The sequence below is a fragment of the Hippopotamus amphibius genome, chromosome 9 (assembly GCF_030028045.1).
Source record: "Hippopotamus amphibius kiboko isolate mHipAmp2 chromosome 9, mHipAmp2.hap2, whole genome shotgun sequence".
NCBI lineage: Eukaryota > Metazoa > Chordata > Mammalia > Artiodactyla > Hippopotamidae > Hippopotamus > Hippopotamus amphibius.
The window spans coordinates 57,443,490-57,465,316 of record NC_080194.1 but is presented as its reverse complement, the minus strand read 5'-3'; the positions used below and the strand labels follow the sequence as shown (position 1 = coordinate 57,465,316).

General features: G+C 46.9%; 1 protein-coding gene across 1 annotated transcript in view; it reads left to right on the top strand.

The window, feature by feature from the left end:
- Positions 1-6,527: 6,527 nt before the first annotated feature.
- Positions 6,528-21,827, top strand: part of PANX1 (pannexin 1) — a 45,028-nt gene continuing 29,728 nt past the window's right edge. The window contains exon 1 of the mRNA XM_057750970.1: positions 6,528-7,118. Within this exon, the coding sequence (XP_057606953.1) occupies positions 6,938-7,118 (181 nt within the window). The 5' untranslated portion in view covers positions 6,528-6,937. The remainder of the gene's footprint in view (positions 7,119-21,827) is intronic.

Below are 21,827 nucleotides of genomic sequence, written 5' to 3'. Positions count from 1 at the left end.
ATGTGTGCCACCAAGTTTGTGGTTATTTGTTACACCCTCTCCATAGGTTATTCCACTCTTTCTCATGGATCTGAAAACCATCTTTATGCTAATAAATTCAAAATGTGTCTCTCCTTGAGTCGCAGACTGCAAATCCTGCTCAAGCAGATCACAGAGGCAGTCCCCTAACTAGCCTCTCCCTTGTCACTTCTGTCCCTTCCAACCACAGTCCGCACAGGTGCAGCAGTGTCCTTCCAAACATCACTTCCCTGGTAAATCTCCTTTACTCTCTTCCATTTCACTTTTAATAACATCCAAACTCCTTGCCTTCATCAATGAGACTCAGACCAATTTGGCTGCCCATCCTGTCCACCTCTCCAACTTTGACTCCTCTTTGCTCCAGCTTTAATCAGTTCCTATGCTCTGCTAGTTTCTGTGCCCTGCTGGTTCCTTCTTGCCTCAGGGCCTTTGCACATACTGCTTTCCGTGCCTGGAATGTGCTTTCTCTCCAACACACTCATCCCCTTTCCTGCCTTTCCTCGTTCAGATGTGAGCTCCCCAGACTGCCGTCTCTAAAGTGGCCCCGGCCCCCTGTTATCTCCAATTTCCATTATTTTCCTTTGTAGCACTTATCACAGGACATATCCATTTTACTTGTTAGTTTGTTTTTTGTCTGCCTCTTTGACTGAGATGTAGGCTCCATGGAAGGAAGGACCCCAGACTTGTTTTGCCCACTGCTGCAGCCCCAGCCCAGACCATAGTCTAGATACCTAATAGCTGCTCAGTAAATGTTACTTGAATGGATAAATGAACAGAACAGGCAGTGTAGTAGGCTTAATTATCATGACTTTGACTACTTTGGTCACAAAAGATCTCATGTTCAAATGTCAAATGTGAAGGATACCAAACAAACAAAACAGAGTTCTGGCACCATAGCTTTGAAGCCCACAGCTGCTTTAGCCTTCTAACAATGACACTGGGATAAGGAATGGGAGCAGGGAGGATTTGGAGGAGGATGTGTTACTTAATCCCTAAACGCACGTTATAATTATAAGAAGCAATGTCATCAAAAATAAGGAAATTCTAAGAAACTTTCACCGCTAAGAGGAGCCAAGGAGAAATGACAACGAAACATAATATGGTATCCTGTATGGGATCCTAATAAAACAGAAGGATAGTAGGTAAAAATTAAGGAAATCTGAATAAACCAGACTGTAATTAATATTAATGTATCAATATTGGCTTGTTAATTGTAACAAATGTACCATACTAATATAACATGTTAATAACAGGGGAAACCAGTGCAGGAGTCTCTGTACCATCTACTCAGTTTTTCTGTAAATCTGAAAATGTTCTAAAAATTAAAGTCTATTTTTCAAAAAAGCAATGTTATGCACACTCTCATGGGACACCTTAAATTCCTGAGATTGGTAATGACAGCTATTAAAAGCTAAGTGCCCGTGATGTGGCAGGCATTGCTACATAGATGATCACATGTAATCCTTAGAACAATCTGATGAGGTAGGCTGTCTTACCCCTATTCAGCAAATGAGGAAATTGAGACTTAGAGATTCCCAGTGATATATCCTTGGTCACATAGCAAGTAAGTGGCCAGTCCCTGAGGTGAACGCAGGCTCTTGCTTTCTCATTTCCTCCCAGAGAAACTTGGCACATGTTGGATTGTTTGATCTGATTTTTAAAAAAAACATTTATTTATTTTTGGCTGCTTTGTGTCTTCATTGCTGCACGCGGGCTTTCTCTAGTTGTGGCAAGCGGGGCTACACTTCATTGCCATGGCTTTTCTTGTTGTGGAACACAGGTTCTGGGCACATGGGCTCAGTAGTTGTGGCTCACGGCTGTAGAGCAGACTCAGTCGTTGTGGCACACGGGCTTCGTTGCTCCAAGGCATGTGGGATCTTCACAGACCGAGGATCAAACTTGTGTCCCCTGCTTTGGCAGGCGGATTCTTAACCACTGCACCACCAGGGAAGTTCTTTGCTGTAGGAAAAATGGCTCCCTTAGCCAGCACTCTTTTTTTTTTAATCAGAATAATCTTTATTGATACCCTCAGTGCTACATTGTTAATACTGTCATTGTCTCTGCGGCTGAGGTAATACGGACAGCTCCGCCCAGTGCCCTCCCTGGGCCTTGGGGGGGCAGGGTGGCCTGGAGGGGACGTGGTGATTGCTTTGGATTCCTGCCCTCGGGGCACGCTGGCGCCCTTGCTGTCTTGCCCTCAGGCTCCCACACTCACACACAACATCCTGTTTTAAATGCGTCTGAAGCCGCCTAATAATATACTAGTTACATAATCGTAGTAAAATGAAGTACAGATCTGCGGGGATACCAGGAGAAAACACATGTCGACTTTCGACTGCAGGGTGGATCCTGGCCTCTCCCACCGAGAGCTCCCGGTCCCTGCAGGGGACAGCCTGGAAGTGCCACGGATACCGACCAGAGCTCTTGGCCTTCCCCAGTCAATAGAAATGGACTAGAGGCCACACAAGAAATTCAGCTAAGGCTGTCCTGGGGCCCCTGCTGCAGCCATAGGAAGCCAGAACAAACAGCCGGTTCTCCTGCTTGCTCAGGCGCTGAGGGGGGTGGGGCAAGCTTGTGCCTTACAGGGGGTGAGAGAAGGGGTGTGTCCAGGGGTCGGGCCAGAGGGGTGGCTTAGGTGGTGTGCCCACCCCTCAGGCAGTGCTGTGTGCAGGGGCCATGCTCAGTACCCTGCTTTTGCTCCCAGCTCTTCAGAAGTGGCAGTTGAGTGGTTCGGTTTTTTTCTTGTTTTTTTTTTTCGTCCTTTGTATCTTTTGGTCCAGAATTTGCCCCAACTGTGCATGCACACGGTTATTTTCAGTCCCATACAATTTCTTTGTATTTTGTAGCTCAAGGAGGAGAGGCAAGCTTTGCAGCACTGCAGTGAAGGGTCCCAGGTCCCAGGCCTGTCGCACCACCACGTCCAGCTCCCTCCTAAGCATTCTGCCACTGCCCGGCTCTCAAAGGCCAGCATCCCAGGCCCAAGACAAAATCAATCAAAAACATAAATTCTTCATCTCGCAGTCCAGTGCCTGATGCAGGGGAGGGGGAGGCTCTGGGCCTTTCTGGCCGGGGCTCCACTTAGGTCACTGTCAGCCCCTACCCAGCCAGCGCCCTGACGACACCATCTGGGGTGCTGGGTGGGAGAGGTGCTTAGCCCCGTAGCATGCGGACAGGAGGCCAGGGAAGGGTACCACCACTCTGTGGTACCATACATCTCTGTTCTCAAAGACAAGTTACCAGTCTGGGCTCTGATTACTTCTCATGTACAAAATCTCAACAGCCTCTTACCTGGCCTCTCCACCTCCACTCTGCATTCCAACCCACTCTACATTCCAATCCACTCTACGTGTGGCTGGAAGACATCTTTTTAAAGCACAACTCTATGTATATTACTCCCCTCCAAAACCTCCCTAATGCCTATTGAAAAAAAAAATCCAAACTACCTTCTCTGGCCCCAACCGCTTCACCTTTGTCTCCCTTACCTTCATCTCCCCTATGCAAGTGTCAGAGATCTCCACTTCCCATTTCCTAACAAATTCTCTTTCTTGTCTCTATTGTAAATTCAACCTACATGGATTGACTTCCTGCTAAATTTGAAAAATTCTGCCAAGGCTGAGGGTAATTTACAAAACTTCTGGGATTCCGTCCAGATCCTCATATCTAATGAGAAAGCAGACATGCAGTCAACTATCATGGAAGGGAAAATGAGCTAAATGCTAGACCAGAAGGAAGGGATAAGGGAGAGAGTGATTCATCATAGCTGGGGAATAATGGAAGGCATCCGGAAGAAAGGACATGGGAATCTGTTGGATGTGTAGAATTTGACAAGGAAAGAAGGGGCAAGGCATCCATGCTTTCACCCCCTCCTAGAAAGCTCCTGTCCCAGCTCTGCCTGCCACAGACTCACCCTGCCAGGCCCCATCTTTCTATGCATACCCCTTGGCACACCACGTTTCTAAATATTACTTACCCTTTCTAACTTGTATTATAGATAATTGTGCACATGGCTTATTTTTCTTACTAAGCCATGAGATCTTTAAAAAAAATGGAATGCATCACTTCATCTTTGCTGCCCCATCCATCAAGCCCAGAACTGGCCCATTACTGGCCTCTAATACATGTGTTGAGTGCATGGAAAAATGAGTATAAGTTGGGCCACCTTTTTTATTTTTTAATTTTTTATATTTATTTATTTATTGGTTGCGTTGGGTCTTCGTTGCTATGTGTGGGCTTTCTCTAGTTGTGGCAAGTCAGGGCTACTCTTCGTTGTGGTGTGTGGGCTTCTCATTGCACTGGCTTCTCTTGTGGAGCACAGCCTCTAGGCGCTTGGGCTTCAGCAGTTGTGGCAGTTGGGTTCAGTAGTTGTGGCACACAGGTTTAGCTGCTCCACGTCATGTGGGATCTTCCCGGGCCAGGGATTGAACCTGTGTCCCCCTGCATTGGCAGGTGGATTCTTTTTTTTTTTATTATTATTTCTTTTTGGGGGGTACACCAAGTTCAATCATCTGTTTTTATACACATATCCCCATATTCCCTCCCTTCCTTGACTCCCCCACGCTCGAGTCCCCCCCACCCTCCCCGCCCCAGTCCTCTAACGCATCTTCCATCCTCGAGTTGTATTCCCTTTGTTATACAACAACTTCCCACTGGCAGGTGGATTCTTAACCACTGCATCACCAGGGAAGTCCTGGGCCACCTGTTTTTAAATAATTTTCAAGATGAAAGATTTTTAGATTCCTTCAGACAATTAATAAATATTTATTAAAATATGCACGATGTGCCAGACATTTGTGCTAAGTGCTGGAAGTAAGAGTGGTTGGTATACACTGGTGTGGACCTGCCCTCATAAAGCTTACCATATAAAGGGGGAGAAAAACATTAAATAAATGGACAGTTAACCACATAACTGTTGAATTATAATTGTGATTTTCATTAAGAAGGAAAAATAGAGGGCAACAGTAACGGATAACATTTACACAGCACTCATCAATTGCCTGCAAACGTTCCAGGCACTTTACATACATTAACTCTTTTGATCTTTATCTCAAATCTAAGCAGTATAATCACTTTACAGACAAAAAAAGAGGAGGGGCGTGTAACTTTTCCAACACCCACAGCTAGCATCACAAAAATATTTAACAAAGGGACCTAACCTAGTTTAGTATTATCAGGGAAGGCTCTCCCTGGGAAGTGACATCCAGCAGAGATCAGGAAGGTGAACAGGTGTTGGCCAAAGAGGCTACTGTGGAAGTGTTTCGGGCAGGGGAAGGTCTGGAGGAGGCAAGAGGCAGCCTAACATGAAGAACTGAAGGGAAAGTAGTGAAGGTATAAGGCAAGCATGTCCATGCTAAGAAATTTGGATTCTATCCTTAAAACAATGTACACTTTAAGTAGGGGAGTAACAGGATCAGCAGTGGGGGAGAAAGGCTTGCGGGCCTGCAGGGTACATACTTTATGTGGTAGGACAGACGATGGGGGCACAGAGCTTTGGCAGTGCAGGTGGAGAAAAACTATCAGAGTTTATACATTTAGGAGAGAGAAGCCACAGAATTTGGAAACTGGTTATGGCTGCTGAGAGAGATGGCAGTGTTACACAGGGCACTCCAGGTTTCTGGAGGGGGTGGATGGTGCACTGAGCAAGATGGGGAAGACTGGAGTTCAGGTTGAGAGGAAGATGAGGATTGCAGTCCTGGTCACTGAGCGGTCCTGGTCCTGGGATTCATCTAAGTGGTGAGTCGTGCAGGCCATTGGATGAGGGCTCAGAGGGCAGGGCAGGATGGAGATGCACATACGGCAGTTGAGGGCACAAAGAAGAGGCTTGCATACATGGAGCTGCCCATGCACAAAGAGCAGAGAAGGCAGCCCAGCTCCAAAGTGCCCTCACGTTCAACGGTCCTGTTTGCTCCGAATGATGCTGGGTAGAGCGTCTCTTGACTATTTATTTCTCAGCATCCACTACCTGAAAGTGGTTCAGAAGTAGCTCTCCCCCAACACCCACTTCCCGGGACACTCCCTGCTGGCTCCTAGACCCAGGCTCCCACGGGGAAAGCAGGAGGCGAAGCACAGACACCTGAGACCTAGCAGAAGCAGGGCTCACCACCGCTCACCCCGCGCCTCCCTGTCCCGAAGCGCTCCTGGAAGGGTCCAGCGTTCCCTCTCCCACACCGGTTTGGTCTAACCCGCTCGATAGTCTTCTATGGCCCTGTTGCTCTTTGAAGCGTTCGCGCCTCCTTTTAACCTGATTCCGCCCTGTAGAAACGTTGGGGGCGAGGCGTAAAAGGGGGCCCTGCTGTCCACAGGGTAACAGGTCGCTTTCAGAAATGATTTCCAAAATCCTGCACGCCAGGAAGTGGAGAGAATGAAGCTGGGAGGGGCGCCAGGATCCGTCGAGGTGCCGCTCGCCGGGAAGCTCCCTTGGCTGGGGGTGGATCCCAGGGTGGCGGGATGCTGCCGCGCCCACCCCGCCGCGCGTCACCGCAGCTTCCGGGAACTCCACGCGCCTCTGTACCCCTCCTCCGAGGTTCCGGAAGAGTGCGGCGGCGCGGGCCGCGGCGAGGCTCCGCGCTTTGTTGTCGGCTGGGTCTCGCGCCCTCGGGTGCGCGGCGCGGACGCGGGGTCCGGGTGGCGCGCGCTTGCCGGGGACCTGCGGAGGTGGCTCCGCCCCGGCCCGCGGCGGAGGAGCCGGCGCGATCCCTTGCGCCCGCAGCAGTCTCGGACACGCCGGGCCAGGCGCCCAGAGAAGACGGCTGCGGCTTTCCGGGACACAATGACGAGTAGAATGTGGGAGCGGCTGGGGAGCCGGTAAACGGAAAGCGAAAGCCGGGGGCCTGGTCAGTGACCGGGTGGAGGCGCCGCGAAGCCCTCCAGACGCCGGCGGTACCCGGGCCTGCCCTCGTGAGCCTGCCGGTGCGCCGCAGCCATGGCCATCGCCCACCTGGCCACCGAGTACGTCTTCTCGGACTTCTTGCTGAAGGAGCCCTCGGAGCCCAAGTTCGAGGGGCTGCGGCTGGAGCTGGCCGTGGACAAGATGGTCACGTGCATCGCCGTGGGGCTGCCTCTGCTGCTCATCTCGCTGGCTTTCGCTCAGGAAATCTCGATCGGTAAGGCTCGGGGCCAGCGGGATCGGGGCGGGCTGGGCCGGCGTTATCAGAGGTGCCCGGGCCTCTGGCGAGAAGCGATTCCGCTGCGCGTCCCTGGCGGTGCCCGCCGTTGTCATGGTGGGCGTGAGCGCTGGGGAAGAAGGTGGCCCGAGTTGATGGTCTGAAGCATTCTTTGTCCACGTGCTTCCTTCCCGCCCTCCCTGCTGTGGACTCTGTTCACGTCCCTGCTACCCACTTCTGTTCCCTGTTGCCCACTGAGCCCGACTGGGGCTTAGTGTTCCAATCCCATTCTTAAGACCCGCGCCGTTGTCACCAGATTTGCTGGGAACAGCTGTCACCTCTCTTTTCGCTCCCACACATTCCTGCAGTCACCCAAAATTTGTATCAGAGAAGCTCCCGAGTGGCTAACCGGAGGATGTGAAGAAAAGTAGCCCATGAAAAGTTTTTTCTCCTTTATCGTACATTTAACTGATGTGTACTGACACTTTAATGCCGCAGAGTTGTGAATGATGGGAAATAACTGCTCTTGGCCAGTATTAGAAGGATACCAAATCCTCCACCTGGACGGCCTCATTTTGAAAGTGAGATGACCGAGTCCCCTTTCATGTAAACTCTCATTTATCCTAATAACAGTTCTGTGAGACTCTGAAAGTCTGGTGGTTTGGGCAGGATCACGTGGCTAATAACCAGCTGGTCTTCCTCATTAGCTCTTCTGACTTTGAGCACAGGAGAGAGTGTTTATGAGTCAACAGGAAGGCAGTGTATGAGGCTAGACACGGCCCTGTGGGGGAAGGCTGCGGTGGGGCTGGACCGTGGGGGAAGCGTATGTGAGAGATCGGGCTGGCCCTGAGCCCCTTCGTGTGGGTGGGATTTAGACAGGCGGAGTTGAGACCTTTCCAGGATTTGGGGATGGCAGAGAATGGTACGGGTTCCTGGAAGGAGAGAGACAGGAATGTCCTAACTGAGGCAGGAGGGTTAGTCGGAGTTCCTGGGATATGAGAGCGCATATGGGCCTGAGTCAGTGAGAACAGAGGAGTACAAACTTGCTGGTTTAAAAAGTGCAAAATTATTATTTGAGCAGAGGCTGGACTGGTTGAAAACAGCACTTAGTAAGTAATAGCTGAGGTTAGCCTTAGGGTCTGTGAAGGAGAGGTATTGGAGCTAGGGAGGATGCCATTAAGAAGAGGCATCAGTTGCAGTCTTGGGCCAGAGTGGGCTCCAAGACTAGAAGGGAAAGGAAAGGAGATTTCCGAGAGCAAGGAGTGACAAGCAGCTCTTGGGTACCTAGCTTTTCATAGGCCACAAAGGGCCAAGACTGATCAGAGATACCAGAAAGGCCGCAGGCCTGGGTGATTGGAGAATGATATTGATGGAAATAGTGAAGTTAAGGGAAGAGTTGGTTAGAAAAAGGTTACAGTGAGCTTGCTTTTGTGATCCACACCAGTAAGTTGTTCAGTTTGGCAGGAAGTCACCAAATTCATTTTGGAAAGTAGTCTTCAGTTTTCCTTGTCATTGGGCAGGCGTAGATGGTCAAGGCTTTCCCTCGGCCTTCCAGATGGCCGGGAGTTGAGGCTTCTGGTAGAAAGGAAAACCACCAAGTAGCATGGGTCCTGGAGATAATCTTTCCCTTCGGCAAATGTTTCTTGATTACCAGCCGTGGGCTGGACCCAGTGCCGGGCACTGAGGACCCAGGAGTCAGGGATACGTGGGCCCTGTCGTGGGGGAGCAGTCATCTGATGCCAGGAGGGAGGAGCTGGTTATCGTACATGATCAAACTTCACCTCTAGCCCACATATTAGAGGGACTCCGAAGTCACCTGTGCCAGGAGTGCTGTAGACATGTCCTAATGGACATGCCTGAGAGGCATTTGGTTGGGATGGGTTACCCAGCAGGAGTCTGAGCTTATACTGTGTGTTTTGGGGTGAGGGTAAGGAGTTAAAAAGAGGTTGCGATAGGGTCTTCTCCCCGTCCTGCAGGAGTTTACCTTTCCGCTGGGCAGTAGAACAGACACTCTGGAGGTAACATGGTCCAGCAGTGTGTGATTCTGCGACAAGACAGTGTCAAGCTCTGAGCACCAGGCAGGTGAAGATTGGCAGGGACTCAGATGAAGCTGTCAGATAGGCTCCGGTATCTTCTCAAGTGCTTCAGGACTTCCCAGGGGAGGACAGCCATGTGAGATGAAGCCAGCAGGACCAGAGGAGGCATTAGATGAAACCAGAAGAAAGACTTCATAGAGGAGAGGAGAGGTATAGAAATGAAGGCATGGAATTGGCCCAGTGGGGTCCTGTCACGCTAGGGGTGGAAGCAGAAGGGGCTCTGTCTTGCTGTCTGCCCACAGTTTGTGGGTCAGACAGAAGTGATGAGGCGCGGAAGGGCAGAGAGGGGCTGGTGCCCACTGTCCCAAGTGGAGGGCAACCCTGGTGGTCTTTGTAGCAGCGTGGGGTTGTGACTGCTCATTGATCCTCACTGCCCTGTGACAGTGGGAATTACATGCAGAACCATGCTGGAGTGAGTTGCTAAGCAACTCTTTTAACTTCTGAGTTGCGGCTGGAGCATCTTAAAGGCTTTTGCGTAGTGAGCTGCTGATTGATGTAAGAATTAAAACGTGCACCTGGTCTGGTTAGGTCTAGCACTTCCATTCGGCTCTTCTAAAGTACTACAGACCTGGCTCCTCTAGAGGGTAAGCTGGGTAGAGGGAAAAAAACCCAATCACATGTTAACTGGTGCACAGTAGAAAACAGTTTACATTTGATTGTGACTTTGGACTGGAAAGACTGTGTGGTAGGAGCCAGAGAAGGGGTGTGTTTTTCCAGCCCTTGCTTTTTCTCTCCCTTTGCCTTCTGTCATGTCTTGTGTACAGGAGGTACTCAATTAAGATGTGGTGAAAGGGACTTCCTAGATGGCGCAGTGGGTAAGAATCCGCCTGCCAATGCAGGGGACACGGGTTCGAGCCCTGCCCCAGGAGGATACCACATGCCGTGGAGCGGCTAAGCCCGTGTGCCACAACTATTGAGCCTGTGCTCTGGAGCCCGTGAGCAACAATTATTGAGCCCACGTGCCGCAGCTACTGCAGCCCACGTGCCTGGAGCCCGTGCTCTGCAACAGGAGGGGCCACTGCAGTGAGAAGTCTTCACACCACAACGGAGAGTAGCCCCTCCTCGCCGTAACTAGAGAAAGCCCGTGTGCAGCAACAAAGACCCAACACGGCCAATTAAATTAATTAATTAATTAAAAAAAAAAAAAGATGTGGTGAAGGAAATGCTGGCGCACATTAGAGAACTCTCCTGGATCTGCTTTTGGAAAATGGCTGGGCTGAGGGGTGGGGAGGGGTATTCCAGGGAAGGGGCAGTACCAGAAAGGGAGGGAGGGCTTCCGTCTCCAGGTTGGATTCCAAAATCAGGACAAAAGTTGCAGTTGCCAGGTCCCAACCAGTGCCTGGAATTCACCAGCTCGAGGCAAGGTGTCCCTGGTATGGGGAGAGGACTTCCCTGTTGCTGGAGTCCCCATATCATTTAATAACACAAGGGCCGCCCTGGTGAGGCCAGTCATGGCTTCCTCCCTGACGTCCACCTCTGATAATAGCATTGCAGGACAGTCATTGTGGAGGGACCAAGTGGCCCCACTTTACTTACAAGAATAGGTTGTATTGCAAGTATCTCAAATTCCCTTCTGCAGTATTTTTGTGGCAAGGAAGAATCTGTGTTTGAAATGTTGAAGGGCTCTGTGGAAGGCAGGTGAGTGTCATTCCGTATGGCTCAGAGAACACGCGTGTCACCATGTGGAAGATGTGGAGAGTCAGAGTTCTGTGCCACAGAAGGACCCTCATTTCTAATACACCTGTTCCCAGGTGCCTCTAGAGGTGCAGCCCCTTTTACCCTGAAGTATATCTATATCTATATCTCTGTATCTCTATAGATATATCTATATCTATATTGAGAGAGAGTTAGTGAGTTAGTTTAGGAAATAGCTGTGACAACTCTGTGTAGAATACAAGCATAATTAGGCTCCATGGCCTCAAGCTCTGAAACTTTAGGAGTAGTTATCTAAATCGTTGAAGAAACTAATTCCCTAAGCATCAGACTGAATGGGATTCCTGTTCTTAGGGTCTTTCGATGGGCCTGCAGTACCCTTGGCTCAGGGCTGTGCAGAATCTAGGGCCGAGATGTCCTCCCTCGGGGACTACTTTGACTCTCTGGTGCCCTAGCCTGGTGTCTTAGGAGATGCTGGGAGAGTAGAGACCGTGTCTCCCACAAGGATGCTTCATGCCCGGCGCCAGGGTGGCTGGACCAGAGGAGCATCAGGGGCAGCAACGGGACCCCTGGGGAAGGGTGTCTGCTCTGCCCAGGGCGCCTTCTCTCCCTGCTGCCCTCCCGGCGGGCAGCTGTAGTTCTGGACAGAGGGACTTGATCCCTGGGGGTCAGTTCTGCTCTGCTGCTGCCATAATAGGGCAGGCACCAGGCCAGCCCCAGTGAGCCAGGGGTCAGAGACAGCTGCGGCTACGTCCACCGCTGTGCATTCCCAGTTCCCCTCATATTTCCTCCGAGCCAGCAGCCGGGTGGCTTCAGTCAGCTGAGTGTAGGCGCATCTTTGGGAATGTGTTCAGGCAGCTCTTCAGCATGTACCAGGTGGCAAGGCTGATTCTTCTTTTCAGGGGTGTCTGTAAGAATGGGCTGATAGGGTGTCAGGGCAAAGGTCCCAAAACAGCACATCCTCAACTCACGTTTAAAGCCAAAGCACCAAGGGGGCCTCCTTGTCCCCTTTCAGAAGGATGCCTGCTATCCAGAGAGGCTACTGATACATACATGTTTTTCTCTGTTATTATTATTCTTTTTTGGTATTTTTATTGTACTGATAATACCTAATATACTATCAGTACAATAAAAATACCCCCAAAATCCTGTACTGATAGTAAAGGATTCATAAACCTCCTTCACTATGTGTTAGAGGTGACTGTCGAGGACACTTTGGACAGCCGTAAAATCCCCTTTCTCTGCATTAATACAACGTGTACACTTTTTTTTTTAACCAAACAGAGTCATCATCGTGGTCTGCATTTTTCCACCTAGTGTGATGTAGAGAGCACCCTGTGGCGGTTCAGAGCTGTCACTTCACTGGTTTTTAGTAGACAGGCGGACAGATCCTCCGTAGTGTGGAATGTTCTCATCGTGGTTCATCTAAGCACTCCCCTCGTGATGTACTTTTAGGTTCTTCCAAATTTTCCACTGTTACACATCAGTCTTGTTGGTACAGAAATCTCTGTAACTATTCCCCTCCTCCCAGCATTGAAAGGAAAGGGAAAGAGACCAGTATCAGTTCCCAGAAAGATTAAGTCATTTTCCAGGATAGTTTTGCATTCCTGAGTTCTTATTTCTAGTAAGGAGAAGAAAATGCTGCCTTGTACACCCTCCACCTTCAGCTTCCTCTAAATGTGACACTGTCAGAAGAGTGGAAGAGAAATTTTGATGTGCTCCTGGTTTTAAGAAAGAAAAAGCCTCTTTCGTTGGTAACTTTGCAACTTTCTGTGGACTTTCTGATGTGTCCTCGTAGCACACTACATTTCCTTCCAAGCCTTATCACAAGCTGCATTTAGGTAATTATTTGTGTAATTATTTGTTGAATACTGTCTTCCCACTGGACTGTAGGTTCATCAGGGACAGGGGCCATCTATCCTCTGTCGGGTTGACTGCTCTGTCTGTAGCTTCCAGCACAAAACTTGATACGTAGTAGGCATTCAACATAGTATGTAAATGAACAGAATCATCAAGGATGTCAGTAGGATTTTAGCATTTGGGGATCCTGAGTGTTAGTTATTCTGCTGCCTATAAGATGGGATTTTATGTATCTTGAAAGAGTTCATCTTAAAAAAAATTACCATAAAAATATTTGAAAACTCTGTGTAATGTCATTGGAGCTGACTAGAATAACAGTAAGAGAGCAAAAAATGTGAACTGACAGATAATAAGCAAAAGTTTAATAATGATGAGATTGATTTAAAAAATATACTAGAATTTACCCAAATAGCATTTGTTCTGTTTCAGTGTACACTGTTCCCTGACTTTAAAAGACTCAGTGAATTAGAAGATCTATATTTAATTATTTACTAGTCCCTTTCTCTTCCCCCACGCCACAGAAAAAAAGAAAAGAAAATGAGGTTGTGGGAAAAAACCTATTATTTCGAAATAGATGAAACTCCCACCCTTAGCAAAAACTGAACTTATGTCTTGAAATCTTTGCAGATTCTGTTTGGATTAGCAACCGTGCAAACACCCACTCTTCCTCTGGAGATTGCTTCCTTGGATGGCTTTCTCCTCAAACCCTTGACTGAGGCAGTGAGTTTGGTCCAGAGTGGGGAAGGGGAGGCAGGTTGGGAGCATCGCACCCTGGCTTGGACACAGCTGCGTGCCTTGGGGTTACCAAGGGCAACTGGGGACGTTGGTCTCCAGGGGAGAAGGCACCGAGGTGAGCCTGGCTCTGTGTGGGGTACACAGAGGTGTGTGTCTGCAAAAAGGCGATTCTTATTTCTTTATTCATGCTCTCTCAATGCACTCCTTTTTCTCAAAAGCCATTCATATATGTGTATGTTTATCTGATTATAAAGATATGGCTTACTATAGAGAATATGGGAAAGGTAGAAGAGAAAAGAGCTGTAATTCCATCACTGTTATAATACTGAAATAACCACTGTTAAATCTTGGTGTGTTTTACCCCTGACTTTATTATATATACGTAACTGACAACTTGTATTCTGCTTTTTAAAAACCAAACTCCATTTCAGGTCATTTTGCCTCATTCTTAAACCTTATAAACTTGCTTTTTGTTGGCTACCAAATTAAATGTCGGGTAGGTGTATAGAAACTGAACGCTTTCACAATTTTTATGCTAATAGAAATAGCACTTTGAAGAACACTCTTGAACATAACCCTCTCAGCTATAAAGATCTCAGTATTTCAACAAATTGTATAAATCTAATTACAAAGGCAAAGTGTATGAACGCTTTCAGGATTCTAGATTTAAGTGGCTGTTTGCCCTCCAGAAAGCTCGTTGTTGACACTTCCAGCAGTTAGGAGAGTGCCCTTGCTCGTGGTTCCAGTAGTCTATGATTTTATTTATCTAATTTGCTCAGGTATCTCCTTGCATCTAGAAATAAGCCAGGAAACTGACACTCAGCAGTCAAAGTGATTGACTTGCCTAGCATGGCTTGTTACATCTTTAGTAGATAAATTCCTCAAAATATATATTAAATATTTAAAGTGCTACAGAATTACAGGAAGGGGATCATTATTGGGAATTCGTCAGGTTCTCTCAACTATTTTAGACATTTTCTTTTTGATGGGTTTGAGAACCACCAAATTTGTACATTTGGGGGGTGTCATTAAGGTTACTGACTTTATATTTTGATCACTGCTGTTACTAATGCCTGTGATTTCAGGAAGCTGTGGTGGTTAAGGATGGGCTAAATGAAGTAGAAATGCTTTGAGAAAAATTACAACTTCCCGAGTGGCTTGGGAAGTGGTGAATACTCCAGTATGAAGGATGAATAGGCTCTGGGCGGGCTCGTGGCTTCCGCTGACGGGACAGGCTGCGGGCAGTGGGTCTGCCCTGAGATGCCCAGTAGATGCCCTACCATGCTGCTGCTGTGCCAGTGGAGGGAACTTTCCAGATAATTTTAATTTGCCAAATGTCTATATGTCTGTTTGTTTGTGTTAAAGTTCAGAGTAAGAGGAAATTAATGCCCTGCCCTTTTTTTGGACATGCCCCAATCTTGGTCTCTTTCCCAGAGGTAACTACTGTTACTGTTTAGTGTGTTTCCTTTTACATTGCTCTGTGTTCCTATGGAAAAACAAGATATTATAAGCATTTTATCAGTGTTAAATTTTTAACAAAATATTATGCCATGTATTAAAATTTGCTCATTTGAGTACAGTGTGTCCCAGAGATATTTTCAGGTCTGTGTATAGGTCTGCCTCATTCTTTTTAGATGTGTGTAGTTTTCCATTGTATGACTATCCTTCAGTTTACTTAATCCATCTATTAAGGGACTTATAGATTCATTCCACGTTTTTCTACTACAAATGGTGGTTCAGTGAACACCCTTGAATGTGCTTCCTCACGCAAAATGTGTTTAGGGCAGCAGTTCTCAAACTTTTTGGTCTCAGAACCCCTTTACACTTTATACCCTTGTTAAATTTTACTGAGGATTCCAAAGGGCTTTTGTTTGTGGGTTCTATCTATCAGTATTTATCACATTAGCAATTAAAACTAAGGAATTTTAAAAATATTCATTAATTTAAAATAAGCCCATTACATGTTAACATATTTTTCTGAAAAAATAACTTAAAAAATAAAAACTTAGCAGGAAGAGTGGCATTGTTTCTCAGTTTTGCAAGTCTCCTTATTGTCTGGCTCAGTAGAAGACCCTTGCCTGCTCCTATCTGCTTCTCATGCATTGTGCAGTGATATCCCACGTCAGTGGCCTCGGGAAACTCTGCTGTACATACTCATGAGAGAATGAGAAGAAGAAGGCAGATAACAACTTAGTAGTATTGTGAGAAGAGGAGTCACATCACGAACCTCCTGGAAGAGTCTCAGATTCCAGATCCCACTTTGAGAACCATTCTCTGGGGTCAAACTGGAGGGTGGCATTTGCCGTTAGAGAAGCACGAGGTGTGCACGTTTCACGTCAGAAGGCACTTCCAGTTGCCCTTCAGAACAAGGTTTACACTCCTCTCAGCATGTAGGGAGCAGCCCTTTCCTCACTTCTTTACTGCTACCTAATATTTTCAGAGTTTTCATTTGCCATTCTCATGATGGAAATGGCATCATGTACATCAACTCTACTTAATTTCAAAAAAAATTCAAAAAAATTTTTAAAACTACACATAAAAAAAGTCAGTTTTGTCTGATTTTAAAAAAAAAGATGACATCCCACTCTTTCAGTCAGTAGTTCCCTATATGCACTGGGATTTCACAAAACATAGTTTGGGCTCTTGCTGTGATGCTTGGCAGTTTCTAGAGGCCGCTCATCATCTCTAGGCTGTTTACCATTGCCTTTTGGTCTGGAGTATTTGATCTTCGAGACTATCAGGTCTCAGCTGGTTACCATTAGCTTATAAAATATTTCCCTCCCTCCTCTACCCCTCCACAGTCTATCTCTTTTTATCTGTTTTTTTAAAGCTAGAAGGTTAAAAAAAGTAAGTTCTTTTCCCTCTGAGTCCTATTTCCTGTTTAAGTAGCAAAACTAGCAGATATCATTTTTTTAGGAAATATAAAGGTATCTTTTAAAAAATCTTTTTTTAACATTAACATCTACTTCACATTTGATGATCAAATGTGGGTTCTCAGAGTTACCCAAAAGCATAGTCACTGCAGTGTAGAAAGGTAACCTTTCAGACAGAGAAGTGCTTATTCAGCTGTACCCTTTCTTGGCAAGGTTCACCTCTCCTCTCTGACCAGGTTTTCTTTTGCAAAACAGATACGATGTTATTAAACAAGATCCTACATGGAAAGAGCCTAACACAATGGTTTGTATTCAATACACAGTTGGTTGACTCAAACTGGTGATGTAGGCTTCTACAATCTGAGGGTACTTTGTAGGATTGTGAGCAGCCAACCAAGCTGAGACAGAGGCCTCACGCTTCTCTCCAGCAGTCATGCAGATTCAGGGGCTCAGATGAGTCTGGGTGATGGTAACTGTGACTTGCCCATCTTCCCTTCCCCCCTTGTTCCTTGGAGAGAGGAGAGTCCAGGAGCTGATGGTCTTGACCATCTTCTTCTTAATAAGGCTTTATTCCTTGAGTCTCTATAAACGCTCTAAGCCTTTATGTTCTCCGTTTTTCTTTTTTGCACACGTTGAAGTGAATTCCAGAACAGAAAAATGATGCACTTTGGAGAACTGAGGGAACACTTTTGCAAAACGTCTTGCTTACCAGAAAGGAACAGCTGTGTGGAGCATGCGACTGGAAGGCGTGTCGCCTTGACTCAGTTTCATCCCTGTCACATGAGGACATTGGACTAAAATTAGTTATTACGTGCACTCCAGAACGCTTCTGATTCTGGCGCTGTGGTACAGGCCTCGCCTTACTGTGATTATTCTCTCTCATCTTTTGTGTCCGTCCATTCACATCCTCATTCACGTCACTTATTCACTGAGCGCTGCTCTGTGTTCTCGGTTCTGTCAGTAAAGGAGGCAGACGTTGCCCCGGCAGCCTGGCAGGGGAGATGGCTGCCCAACAGTTACAGAATTCTGGCTGCGATAAGTGCTTTGGAACTAGTGCCGTTGCAGGAGCTTCGCCCAGTCGGGGGCATTGGAGATGGCTTTCTGAGGAAGTGACACTTGGGCCGAGTTATCGATCATCGTGTGTGAGGCCTCTTAGGGGAGAGCGGACACGGTTTCTTGGAGAATGGAAAAGGATCAGTGTTACGGGGGCCTGCCAAGCGGGGGGCAAGGGTGAATGGTATGGATTAGAGAGGTGGGCAGGGATCCGATCGTGGAGGGCCTCGTGGGGATTTGGATTTCAGAGTTTATCCAGAGCAGTCGGAGGGCTTTTAGTTATAAATGATGTAACCAGATATGCATTTGAAAATCTCACCCCAGATGGTTTGTGGAGACTGGAATGGAGATGTGGAGAGACTAGTTAGGGGTTGTCACGGTTAAGTTCAGGCTTTACTAATTGTGCGCTCGAAGGACAGGAACTGTCATATGAATCTTAGACTCTACCGTAGTGCTTTGTATGGGGCACATAGTTTATAAAAGTTGATCAGGAGCCATTGCTGGGAGCTCTGCGGGCACACCTGCTACCTCCCCGTTGTTCTGGGGTGCTGGAGCTGATATGGGAAGGCCCCGAGCTGGCCACATTAGGTGGTTCTGCTCTGGGGCTCCATGGTCACTTTGAAGCCCAGCTTGGCACAGTGGACGGTGAGGAAGGCTGTGCCTGGCAGGGGTGGGCCAGGTCCATGTGGAAGCCTGGTCCGGGGTGGGCCCCAGCAGCCGGCTCTCATCACCTGGCAGAGCAGGGAGCCCCGTCCACTGAGGGCCTGGGAGAAGCCGCAACTCTGGGAGGGCCTGGCCCCGGCCCTGCAGGTGAACAGTGGAGGGGTTGGTGTCCGAAGGGAAATGTTGCCTCTCACCTTTGCACTTAGGCAGTTGCTCCGAATGCCTTCCGTCCCCTGCTGTCCTTAAAATCAATATTAATAGCTGCTGTGTGTGCGTGCACACACACATGTACATTTTCATTAAGACGTTACTTTTTCAGAACAGTTTTGGTTGTACAGCAAAATTGAGGGGAAGCTGCAGAGATTTGCCATATACTCCCTGTCCCCACACATGTACAACCTTTTCTGTTATCAACATTGGCCAGCAGAGCTGTACATTCTGTGGGTTTGGAAAAGTGTATAATAACATGTATTCATCAGTATGGCATCTTCATTATGGTATTTTCACAGACCTCAAAATCCTCTGTGCTCTGCGCATTCAACCCTCATCCGTATAACCCCTGGCAACCACTGACTTTTTTTTTTACACTCTCTACAGTTTTGCCTTTTCCACAGTGTCATAGAGTTGGAATCATAGTGTACGCAGCCTTTTCAGATTGGCTTCTTTCAGTTAGTAATGTGCATTTAAGGTTCTTCCGTGACTTTTCATAGCTTGGTAGGTTTTTGTTTGTTTGTTTTGTAGCTTTAAGTTTTTGGTTTTTTTCTTTAAGAACTTTTATCGACATACAATTGACATACAATAAAATGCGTATATCCAAAGTGTACAATTTGATATATTTTTTTCTTATTAGTAATGTATATATGGCAATCCCAATCTCCCAATTCATCACCCCCCAATCCCCCCAAACTATTTCTTTTTAACATTGAATAATATTCCATTGTCTGGATGTACCATAGTTTTATTTATCCATTTACCTGCTGAAGGACATCTTGGTTGCTTCCAAGTTTTGGCACTTACAAACAAAGCTGTAGTAAACATCCATGTGCAGGTTTTTGTGTGGACATGAGTTTTCAGGTCCTTTGGGTAAATACCAAGGAGCACGACTGCTGTAAAAGTATGTTTAGTTTTTTAAGAAGCTGCCAAACTGTCTTCCACACTGGCTGCAGCATTTTGCATTCTGACCAGCGGTTAATGAAAGTTCCCGTTGCTCCACAGCCTCATCAGCACTTGGTGTTGTCTGTGTTCCAGATTTTGGCCATTCTAATTGGTGTGTAATGGTACCTTGTTCTTTTAATTTTTACTTCTCTGATGACATATGATGTGGAGCATCTTTTCATATCTTTATTTTCTATCTTCATACCTTCTTGAGTGAGGTGTCTGTTAAGGTCTTTGGCCCATTTTTTGAGCTATTTCTCATTGTTGAGTTTAAGGATTCTTTCTATATATAATTTTTATTTGAAGTATAGTTGATTAACAATGTTGTATTAGTTTCCAGTGCACAGTAAAGTGATTCAGCTTTGCTTTTCTTTTTCAGATTCTTTTCCATTATAGATATTAAATATACAGAAGGATGTTGTTGTTTATTTTATATATAGTAATTTGTGTCTGCTAATCCTGAACTCCTCATTTATCCTCCCTCTTAACGATCCCCCCCCCCATTCCCCTTTGGTACTGGTAAGTTTGTTTTCTATGTGTATGACTCTGTTTCTGTTTTATAGAGAAGTTCATTTGTATCATTTTTTTTAAAAATTCCACATATTAGTGATATTATATGATATTTGCCTTGCTCTGACTTACTTCACTTAGTATGATAATCTCTAGGTCCATCCATGTTGCTGCAAATGGCATTATTTCATTCTTTTTTATGGCTGAGTACTATTCCATTGCATATATATACACCACATCTTCTATATGCAAGGAAATCTTTATCACATGAAGCCACCCTATATGGACACTGCCTGTGTGCTAGTTCCTTTTAGCATGATATTTTCCCCAGCAGAAATTCTTGAAAACAGGCATATATTTTCATTTTGGGGAGACTGTGGAATATTGGTTAAGATGTGAGTTTGGAGATGGACTGCCTGGATTCCAGTCCTGGCACATCACGCATACACGGTGAGATGCTGGGCAACTTATGTAATTTCTCTGTGCCCCAGTTTCCTTATCAGTAAATGGGGTAATAGTGGAAGCTGTCTCACAGGGTGGTGACAATTAAATGCATTAACACATGTGAGCCTTAGAACCGTGTCTGGAACATAGTAACCTCTCAGTAAAGGTTAGCTACTAAACACGCCCCAGTGCTGTATGACTCACACAGTTGGGGAACTGAAGCCAGTAGAGGCCAGATAACGTGCTCAAGGGCACACAGAGCGGAGCTGGAGCGCAGCTTTGGTTCTGAAGCCTGAGTTCTCGGGCACTGCTGTGTCGTCTGCCCTCCCCTTGTCCTGTGTATGAGGAACAGCACACCGAAAGCAGAGCAAGCTTTTACCCAGCACAGAAGCTGCTAGTTTGTTCTGGATCTCGGCCCTGCTGCCACGGGATCATCCTCCCCACTCTTGGGACCATCTTCCCCATTCCTTCCTTTATTGCTGGGGAGGGTTAGAGTCACGGCCAGCCTGCTCTGTTAGAGTCATGGCCAGCCCTATCCCCAGTTCAGCACTGCAGCCTCAGTGGGGCATCAAGACCATGGGTGTGTGAATTACAGCCCTGAGGATATTAAAACACAGTCCATCCACGTATCCTGCCAGACCTCCTTGCCATTTACATAGCGTCAAGTCTAGACTTCCCAGTGTGTCATCCCAGGATGTCCTGTATCTGATTCCCAGCTGGACTCTGTTCCAGGCACAATGGTCTGCTCCCCTTTGTAACATGCGGTGAACTTTAAAGCCTCCGAGCCTTCCTTGTGCTGTTTCCCAGCGTGGGTTTTCTCCTCTCCTCCCTTCAAGTATGAACACCTGCCACGGCTCAGCCATTACCTTATGCAGTTTTTTGTCTTTTATCATTAGTAGTTCATATTCTTGGCCTCCTCCACCGGACTGCAAGCTCTTGGAGGACAGAGACCGTGCTTTCTTTGAATCCCCCATGGTACCATGCCCAATAAATGCTTTTTGTGTTGAGCTTGATACCACTGAGGTCTGCATACCTTCGGGAGAATAGCTGTGCCCTGTTGTACCATAAGAGAAACAGAAAGAACAGCCCTTGGGGAGAGCAAGATCTTTGGCTCTTTCTGGTATGCTACTGCCACAAAGGCTCTGTGGCATCATATACCCAGCTCAGAGAAACTAGGATGTCTCTTTCTTTTTCTCTTTTTCTTTTTCTTTCTGTTTTTTGGCTGCGCCATGTGGCATGCATGATCTTAGTTCCCCAGTCAGGGGTGAACTGTGCCCCTGCATTGGGAACACAGAGTCTTAATCACTGGACCACGAGGAAAGTCCCTCTCTTTTCTTTTCTGAGGTTCTTTGAGAGAAGGAAGCGGCATTGTCACTTCAGCATCTGCATCTGTCACGGGAAGTCCTTGATGGTCTATTTAGAATGTCCTTGTACCTGCAAAGAAGTCTCATGACCAGGTGTCTAAATAATGGTAACAGTCCTTGTAAGTTCTTTTCATTTTACTGGAGTCACTAATCCTTGATTCACAACAAATTTAGACACTCATGGCCTTCTACAGCACAGTAGGGTTTCTTTGTTGCAGGAACTACAAAATCTAGCTTCTAAAAGGCAACTCTAGGGAGAGGTGATACAAAAGGACTTAACAAACCTGGGTCTTGTTTCAGGCT